The sequence below is a fragment of the Sinocyclocheilus rhinocerous genome, unplaced genomic scaffold (genome assembly GCF_001515625.1).
Source record: "Sinocyclocheilus rhinocerous isolate Xijiao unplaced genomic scaffold, SAMN03320098_v1.1 scaffold168, whole genome shotgun sequence".
Classification (NCBI taxonomy): domain Eukaryota; kingdom Metazoa; phylum Chordata; class Actinopteri; order Cypriniformes; family Cyprinidae; genus Sinocyclocheilus; species Sinocyclocheilus rhinocerous.
Genome location: NW_015635532.1, coordinates 1,164,042 through 1,174,398, shown reverse-complemented (window position 1 = coordinate 1,174,398; position 10,357 = coordinate 1,164,042). Strand labels below are relative to the sequence as shown.

The 10,357-nt window shown below is 34.4% G+C and overlaps 1 protein-coding gene across 1 annotated transcript in view; it reads left to right on the top strand.

Moving 5' to 3' along the window:
- Positions 1-10,357, top strand: part of pdgfrb (platelet-derived growth factor receptor, beta polypeptide) — a 63,869-nt gene that overhangs the window by 45,471 nt on the left and 8,041 nt on the right. Inside the window, exons 10-19 of the mRNA XM_016561529.1 lie at positions 1,761-1,969; positions 3,494-3,588; positions 3,674-3,806; positions 3,983-4,087; positions 4,161-4,271; positions 4,771-4,915; positions 6,295-6,480; positions 8,214-8,310; positions 9,499-9,621; positions 9,722-9,833. Coding sequence (XP_016417015.1) covers positions 1,761-1,969; positions 3,494-3,588; positions 3,674-3,806; positions 3,983-4,087; positions 4,161-4,271; positions 4,771-4,915; positions 6,295-6,480; positions 8,214-8,310; positions 9,499-9,621; positions 9,722-9,833 — 1,316 coding nt within the window. The remainder of the gene's footprint in view (positions 1-1,760; positions 1,970-3,493; positions 3,589-3,673; positions 3,807-3,982; positions 4,088-4,160; positions 4,272-4,770; positions 4,916-6,294; positions 6,481-8,213; positions 8,311-9,498; positions 9,622-9,721; positions 9,834-10,357) is intronic.

Genomic DNA, 10,357 nt, shown 5'->3' with positions numbered 1-10,357 from the left:
TTAACATTTAACATACAACATTTTTTTTCTATTAAATGATTTTGTCTTTGTTACTCTTAGTTATAAAGGATGGTAGCACAGCATTTTTGAATGATTGTCTTCATTAGTTTGTCTGCATCCATATTGCATGTTTCCTCTCACTTGCAAAGTATGCTTGCAGTTATTTCTTCTAGTTCTTTCAAAGCAGTTCTTTCTGCGTTTCTGCTCACATATTTTTAAATCTGTTTCATTGAGGTTCCAAATAATGTCTCATTAGCAGATATAACACCTAGAAGCATATAGCTATTCTTATGCACACATGCAAAGTATGTTGCAGCTGTTATTTCTATGAAAGTTTTTTTCACTGCTTATCCTATTTTGGCACAATCCCTAAATTGAACTTGAGTAGTTTTACTAAGGGCATCCATCTCACATGAAATGTAACTATGTCAAACATATTCTACCTGCCTTCCTGATATAAATTACTATACATTTGATATGGTAATTAATACTGAGACACTAATTTGGGCAAAGAGCACTAATGACTTGTTTAAGACTTGAATCTTAAAGCTGAGGACTTGCAACTCGACTTGGACTTGCCTGTCTTGACTCGGGACTTGACTTGGGACTTGTCTGTCTTGACTCGGGACTTGACTCGAGACTTGGATGCAAAGACTCGAGACTTACTTGTGACTTGCAAAACAATGACTTGGTCCCACCTCTGACAAATACATCTTATATGAATCTGTGCATTTGTTAGGCTCCCACCAAAGTGAGCAGCACATACCGTGAGATGCAATACTAGATTATCAGCCAACATTTTAAAAATATTTCCCCTTTAATGACTCTCATTCATATTTAATACGAGCTGTTTGCGAGATGAGTAAATATAGAGCTAATGAGTTTGCACATTACATAAACAAACACATCAGCATAATGAAGGTTGTCTGTCCATCATCCAAACGCTGCGCACATGCTGATTAAAACACCAAAGAGCTGCACAGAAATACTTCTGTATGAATAATATATAGCACACATGCTGTAACGGCCATTAGTGCACACCTCTCCTGTCACAGCACACTTCCTTCATGGGTGCAGCACACTTATGAGGGCGCAGATTTAAGTGTGCGAGCAGATATAATGCACGTATATTATTGGGTGTGTTTGTTCTGGTTTGTAAATTGTCTTTGTGCATTTTGTACATATTACATATTGTATAAAGTATTCAGATTTCAATTTTTTATGTGTTTGGGAAGATTTATAATGGCACACTACCATACTGCTCAATATTTGCAGTATGCATCCAGTGCACACAGAGTTTACAGAATGTAAATTTTTTCTCTGGATGAAATACCAGATGACCTACTATATATATATATATATATATACAGTGGTGTGGAAAAAGTGTTGGCCCCCTTCCTGATTTCTTATTTTTTTGCATGTTTGTCACACTTTAATGTTTCAGATCATCAAACAAATTTAAATATTAGTCAAAGATAACACAAGTAAACACAACATGCAGTTTTTAAATGAAGGTTTTTATTATTAAGGGAAAACAAAATTCAAAACTACATGGCCCTGTGTGAAGAAGTGTTTGCCCCCTACATATATATAAATATTTTTTTTATATCTTACAGAAAATTGGAGAAACACAAATGCTAGTATTTATGCACATATGCAAACATATGCTAGTATTATGTAATAAGTGTACAGTATGTAATGTACTGTAATGTACAGTATGCAGTCATCAGTACACTAGTATTCCCGTCTGTTGTCATCAGGTGCAGTAACAGAAGTGTGGCGTGGAGCCCTCTAGTGGAGGATCCCGAGAAAGTCACCATCCAGACCAACGTCAGCTACAACATCACACACAAGATCCACCAGGTGCACAGTCAGGTGACTCTCCTGCAGCCGCAGCTGCTCACCATCCGCTGCGAGGCCCGCAACGAGAGAGGAGCTCGAGCCCGAGACATCAGACTGGTCAACAGCAGTGAGTAATGTGCGAGTGTGTGTGTGTGTGTGTCGGGAGGGTGTTAAAGCCTCTTTGTGAATGTGTGAAATGAGGATCCACTGAATGGAGCAGCACCCGTGGAGATCAAACACAGAGTGACTTTGGCTGTAATGCCATGATCCTCCAGGACTGCTTTCATTAGCTCCGTGAATGTGGCCTGAAACCCGTTGAGCTCATTGAGAACCTGATACTGGTTCAGCCGTGAGAAAACCCAGAAACACAAACACCTGCCAGAGCTGCGGGAAACACTTCTTATTGACTCTATATATATATATGAGCCCGCAGTCTTATATATTAGCTGGGCTGCCTTGATTTAAAGTCAACACGAGCCTTTGGTTTTGTCCCATTTGACTTTCCTAACTTCACATATTTTAATGTTTAAGGGTTATTCAATAAGAAAAAAAATGTAGCACATGATGTGATTGATTGAATAGTGAAACCTATCCAGTCTCTGTTTCTCTGTGTGACAAGTGCTAAATACACACAAGTGAAAATACACACTAAAATTGTATTTTATATTTTTATTTTCTTTAACTTTATTTATTTATTTCATTTTACTTGTTCATTTTATTTCATTTGTTATTTTATTTTATTTTGTAGCATAAATAAATAACATAAAAACATCTATTTTAAGTAATTTTTAAAAAATGGCTTGTTTCCCCTTTAAGCATTTTATTGTTTTATCCATTGGTAATTGATTGTATAGTGAAACATGTCTCTAACATGTGATAAAAGATTGAAAATGCACACAAAAATGGTATTTAATTCAATTGTATTTATTTTATATTTTATTTATTTTTATTTATTTTATTATAACATAAATAAATAATATATGACATGTAACATCTATATGACAAGTAATTGAAAATGCAAAAATGTAGTTTAATTTATTAAATAAATAAAATAAAATTATAATAAGCAAATGCATTCTTTCTTTTTATTGAAAAAATTACTTGGTGACCCTTTAAGCATCCTTAAATAATTTATAGTTTGTTCATTGAAGTTTTGTTTGTATTAATATTTTTGACTGATATCATTTCCTGTCTCTGTTGTTCTTCATCAAATAACAGGAATTTAGGAAACACTTTGTACACTATATATGATACGGAGCCTAGTTGTCTTGATTTGAAGTCACCTTAAACCTTTTAGTTTTGTCCCGTTTTGCCCTACTTTCCAATTTTGACATATTTAAGAGTAAATTGGATAGTGAGAAAGAAAAAGCACAGAGCATAACCAAACCAAACCATAAACCGTCATGATAAAAATCAGGATGATTTAATGCAGCATGTCTCTATATGACTGCAAAAACAAAAATTCACTTAATTTAAATGTAAATAATTTATTAAGAATGTACTTGATGTCCATTAATATTTGATTGGATGGTGAAAAGTGTTTCTTTTTATGAAGGTGGTTGAAAATACACCCAGAAATGACACTTCAGCTGTGAGAATCAGTATTTAGTGTGTTTTTTAATTGAGTTGATAAAAACTGTTTTCTCTCCAGCATTGTTTTCTCAGGTGGCCGTTCTGGCTGCTGTCTTAGCGCTGGTGGTCATCGCCATCATCTCCATCATCATCCTCATCGCTGTGTGGAGGAAGGTCAGTGACCTCACATCCTGTCTGTCTGACTGAGACTTAGCATTTAGATTTAACATTGCTGAACTGGAACTCCACATTGTTGCAGAAGCCGCGCTATGAAATCAGGTGGAAGGTGATTGAATCGGTCAGTTTGGATGGACACGAGTACATCTACGTCGACCCCATTGACCTGCCCTATGACCTGGCCTGGGAGATGCCGCGGGACAGTCTGGTGCTGGGTGAGAGCGGGACACACCGTAGAGTCTTATCTTAACACTCAGCTTTTCCTGTAGATGGACACTGAATGTGGTCAAGAACACTAGATTATATTAGCAACTATTTAGCAGCTGCCTAGCAACCACTCACTGTTGGTAAGTCCAGATGTTTATGTATTGAAATGCACGTGTTTCTTCAGGTCGGACGCTGGGATCTGGAGCCTTCGGGCGTGTTGTCGAGGCGACGGCGTACGGTCTCGGCCGTTCCCAATCCGCCACTAAAGTGGCAGTGAAAATGCTGAAATGTGCGTGAGGTTACACACACGTATGTGAGTGTGATTGATGATCGTAGTTAATCGTGTTGTCTGCTCACTGCAGCGACGGCTCGGAGGAGCGAGACTCGAGCTCTGATGTCTGAACTCAAGATCATGAGTCACCTGGGTCCTCACCTCAACATCGTCAACCTGCTGGCCGCCTGTACCAAACCCGGTGAGCAGACTGCAGCGCTCGGGACGCACGCTTAAGCAGCCGAGCCTTCCTAGACATTTAAAGCTGCTGAACTCCTTAGATCAGACGGCCCCACTTTATATTAAGTGGCCTTAACTACTATGTACTTTCATCAAAAAATAAGTACAATGTACTTATTGTGTTCATATTGTATTGCAAAACACTTTTTGCTGCTATTGAGGTGGGATACGGGTAAGGTTAGGGGCAGGTTTGGGTAGGTTTAAGGGTGGGTTAAGGTGTAAGGGATGGGTCAACAGTGTAATTATAAATGTAGTTACAGATGTAATTACATGCAGGTATTTGTTTTTTAAATATAAGTGCAATGTAAAAACATGTATGTACACAAAAAGTGCATTGTACCAAATTATTAATTTAAATGTAAGTACATAATAGTTAAGACCACTTAATATAAAGTGGGACCGATCAGACCTTTTGATGTGTTCATTTCAGGTTTGTGGTATCTTTATTTCTTGTTCCACAGGTCCGCTATATCTGGTGACAGAATACTGTCGCTATGGCGATCTGGTTGACTATCTGCACAGGAACAAGCACAGCTTCCTGCAGCACTACGCCGACAAGAACCACAGCCAGATCTGTAACGACAGCGATGTGTCGACCAGGAAAGAGTAAGAGTTCATTACGGACAAATGAACATGTGATTTCATTCTTCTATTGCACATTTCAATGAAAGTTTGGAATTATTATTTTATTTTTTTTTATGTTTTTGAAAGAAGTCTCTTCAGCTCACCAAGGCTGCATTTCTTTAATGATGTAACTAATTATTTATTTAAGCCATTAAAAATACAGTACAAATTGTGAAATATTATTGCAATTCAAAGTAGCTGTTTTCTATTTGAATACATTGTAAAATGTAATTTATTCTTGTGATGCAAAAGTGAATTTTCAGTATCATTACTCCAGTCTTCAGTGTCACGTGATCCTTCAGAAATCATTCTAATATGTGACACTGGACCACAAAACCAGTCATAAGGGTCAATTTTTTGAAATTGAGATTTATACACCGTCTGAAAGCTGAATAAGTAAGAATATATTTGTTAGGATAGGACAATATTTGGCTGAGATACAACTATTTGAAAATCTGGAATCTGAGGGTGCAAAAAAATCTAAATATTGAGAAAATCATCTTTAAAGTTGTCCAAATGAAGTTCTTAGCAATGCATATTACTAATCAAGCATTAAGTTTTGATATATTTACAGTAGGAAATTTTCTTCATGGAACATGATCTTTACTTAATATCCTAATGATTTTTGGCATAAAAGTAAAATCTATAATTTTGACCCATACAATGTTTTTTTGGCTATTGCTACAAATATACCCCTGCGACTTAAGACTGGTTTTGTGCTCCAGGGTCACATATGCTGATTTTATGCTGCTTCATGTTTTTGTGGAAACCATGATACATTACTGTTTAAAAGTTTGGAAATGTATACTTTTATTCAAGGATGCATTAAATTAATCAAAAGTGGCAGTAAGGACAATTGTGATGTTACAAAAGGTTTCTATTTCAAATAAATGCTGTTCTTTTTAACTTTCTATTCATCAAAGAATCTTGAAAAATAAAATGCATCACAGTTTCCACAAAAATATGAAAGCAACACAACTGTTTTCAACATTGATAATGATCAGAAATGTTTCTTGAGCAAATCAGCATATTCAAATGATTTCTGAAGGATCGTGTGACACTGAAGACTGGAGTAATGATGCTGAACATTCAGCTTTGATCACAGGAATAAATCACATTTTACAATATTTAAAATAGTAATAATATTTCACCGTTTTTAGTGTATTTTTGAGCAAATAAATGCAGCCTTGGTGAGCACAGGAAACAAACACTTTAAAAAAATCGTAGTTATTCCAAACTTTTTACCGGTAGTGTACGTTTAAAAATAACATGAAATGCTATGGTAAATATCAATCATGCTCGAGTGTAGCATTTGATGAAGTAAGCCAAATGTAATCAGGTTATATATCTGTGCTTTGCAGATACGTGTCGTTCGGCAGCGAGTGTGATGGAGGATACATGGACATGACCAAAGACAAGCAGACCGAATACGTGCCAATGCAGGAGCTCTCAGACTCCATCAAGTATGCAGATATCCAGCCATCACCCTACGAGTCTCCTTACCAGCAAGACATCTACCAGGAGCAAGGTACAGAACATACTCAACCCACTGTCTGCAGACCTTCAGATCAACTGCAGCTACAAGCTTCTCAAAGCTCTGCATTACTGTGATTTGACCACATTTAATCAGTCTTCCTAGAACAGCATCTACAACAACCACCCAGAAAACCTTAAATACCTACATAAAATAAATTAAATATATAAATAAAAAATATTCATTATAAAACATATACAATTGTGCATTTTAATTGCATTGCATTTATTAATAGTAAATCTCTTTTATGCAAATACAATTTTTTGAATTTATATAAAATATATAAAACTGTGCATTTTGATTGCATTTATTATTAATAATATTCACAATAAACAATTATTTCAGAAAACTATTTTTTTAATTTCATTGCATTTATTATTGATAATAATTAATAGCACAGTAAATTCAGAAAAGTAAATAAAATAATAATTATTCATAATAATCACAATTAACAATTATAAGAAACATTTCTGATTATTATCAATGCTGAAAACAGTTGTGCTGCTTCAAATTTTTTTTGTGGATACTGATACACGTCCATTTAAAAGTTTGGGGTCAATAAGAAATTAATACTTTTTTTTTTCATCCAGGATGCATTAAATTGATCAAAAGTGACAGTAAAATTTTCTATTCATTAGAGAATCCTGAAAAAGAAAATGTATCACAGTTTCCACAAAAATATGAAGCAACACAATTGTTTTCAACATTGATAATAATGAATAAACAATTATTTCAGGAAAATAAATATATGAATTTTAAAAAAGTATATAAAAGTTTGCATTTTAATTGCATGGCATTTAATAAGAATAATAATAAACAATTATTTCAGAACATTTTAGAAACACCTATAGCAACAACCCTGAAAACCTTAGACGCCTATATAAAATTCTAAATTAAATATATTATTAAAAATGAAATGCAATGCAATGTTTTATATATTTTATTATTTAATTTAATACATAATCACAATATGCAGGTTTTTTCAATAATTCAAACGTTAATTTGCTGCAATGACTGTCACAGGGTTTATTATCAGCACTGCCACACCTGGTTTATCGACATGAATTTGGATATAATTCATTTAAGTAATCACATGAAATGGTTATTTTGATCAAATAGTCCGTATTTATATTTATATTTTAACATTGTGATATTGTGGTGATTCAGAGGAAGTTGAGAGCATAGTGTAAGACTGTAGGTCTCGTCTAGTTGCGCAGATGTACTGGAAGCTTCCCGAAACTTTTTTACTAAAGCTCCCATCATGCCTCGCTGTGTGATCTTTGGCCCTTGTTGCTGCAAAGGTCTTCAGGTTGAGCACAGACGCCATCTGTGTGACATAGAGATCTCTTTCCTAACCGATGCTCATTAAAGTTTCACTTCCTTCTCTTACAAGATGTGCCTTGAACTTCATGAAACACTTGAGGTTTCTGCACAATTTAAATATTCCGACTAAAAATTCTCATTGTTTATTTTTGTATTGATTTATTGTTTGTGATGTATTTTAATTATTTAATTTCAGCTGAGAGGATGTCAGGGTGAATTCAGCTTCTCTCAACCTTAGAAAACCCTCATAAATACAGTACAGCATCAATGCAAAAAATATTTTCTTGCTTAGTATTTTTGACTTTTTCCTGTAGTAATATCTATTTATTCTTAAATCAAGTTATATTCACCTAAGAAGCAAAATGGCTTAATATAAAGTCTTGTTGCAGTACTAAAATAACTTAAACTTATATAAATATATTAACTGGTCATCAGTGATTCTCCGCTTCTGAGCTACACTGATCTCGTGGGTTTCAGTTATCAGGTGGCCAAGGGCATGCAGTTCCTGGCATCAAAGAACGTGAGTCTCTGTCTCACACACACACACACACACACACACACACACACAAACATTTAAATGAGCACATGTCACTTCTGTTGTTTAATAATAAGCCTACAGACAAACTCAGACCCTAAATCTTTCTAAGACTTCCACTAAAAGAAGTTTAGTCTCTTCTGGTGACAGTTTTGTCCCCAAGGTAAAGCTAAACACGCACATACATTGGGATACATGGGTATGCGACAATGTCATTAATGAAATGTTTAAACTGCAAAAAAATGATGTTCTTCTGCAGTATTTCTGTCTTGTTTTTCCAGTACAAATATCTAAACATTCTTAAATCAAGATACATTTACTTGAGACACAAAATGACTTAAGATATTAAGACTTAAATGAAGTGAGTTTATGAGTTTAACCAGAACAAATATCTGTCAATGGGTTCAAAATAAACTTGTTTTTCTTTTGAATTAAGTTTATTTTTCTGACCTCATTGACGTATTCATTTATTTGTATGTTTTAAGCATAAACTAAAAAAAAATCAGAAAATAAAACTTAATGTCTTAAATAATTTTAAGTTAATTTAATGTAAGTTAATTTACAATATTTTATATGTAATGGAAAACAAGAAAAAAAAAGAAAGAAAGAAAATCTTTTTTTTTTTGCAGTCCAGTCAATGTATTAATTTAGACAATGTAAAAATACAATGTAATTCACATAAAATGAACAGTAAACATACAGAAGATAATAGTTTAAACTGAATTACCTTACTACTTGAACTTCTTGACTATAGTTGTATTTATACACTTTAAATGCCCCATGAGGTATTAAGATAATCTGTCAAAATTTTTAAACATATTTCAGCAATCCGTCTTCACAAATTTGTATTATCTTTATTCCATATTAGTCCAGGATAAGTCATAGTGTTACACATGTTTTACTAGGCTGCTTGCAATGCTGAATATAAAATCTGTAACACGTGATAAAATAAATGGTGTTGTGCTAACTATAGATAACGGCAATTGCTAGTAAAACTGCTGACCTGCCATTTCTAAACATTAGACCGAAAATTATAACTTGAATCCAATTACTCACCTTTTACCCAAAAGAGTCTGTCATGCATGTTTTAATATAAACTCACATGACCATCTACTGACGGAAATGGGAAATAATAAGACTGCTAAGTAAAACATCTTTCTGTCTGTCTGTCAGTGTGTCCATCGGGATCTGGCAGCAAGAAACGTTTTGATCTGTGAGGGCAAACTGGCCAAGATCTGTGACTTTGGACTGGCCAGAGACATCATGCACGACAACAACTACATCTCCAAAGGCAGCGTGCGTACATCCTGCGGTTTTTACTGTCTCTACGACTGTAATAAAACACAATAAAACCAACACATTCAATCAAACAAACTCTGTGTGTGTTTGTCTGCAGACGTTTCTTCCTCTGAAGTGGATGGCGCCGGAGAGCATCTTTCATAACCTGTACACCACGCTGAGTGACGTCTGGTCCTACGGCATCTTACTGTGGGAGATTTTCACTCTGGGTCAGTCCGTTCGCTTATTCTTTTTCCACACTGTCTATGCATTCATGCTTTTGTGCAAATAAACCTTAAATGTTAATCTCCCAAATAGAAATGGATCCGAGGGTGTTTTGGGGCCCTGGAGAAGTTTTGACATGCCCTGACATTTGTGCTTTTTTCAGTTGCTTATAAAATATGATATCAATGAGGAAAAAAAAATATTTGTGATGTTTTTCCTGCTTAAAATTGGACACTATAACAATATCAATAAAAATGATTATTTATTTATTTAAAAAGTTTGTTGCCTCGAGGCAACACTGTACCACAATGGACAAATTTAAACATTTCACATTTTCATGCAGAAAAAATAAATATATTTATTGAAAACATCAAATTCTTTAACCAAACACTTGAACAAACAGATTTATCTAGATTTTAATGTATTGCACATCTCATATTTAATAAAAAATAAAATTTCAAATCCAGCTAAACTATCATATCTGTTGTCATACCAAAACATTATAATCAGTGTTGTTTCAAAGTAAAAA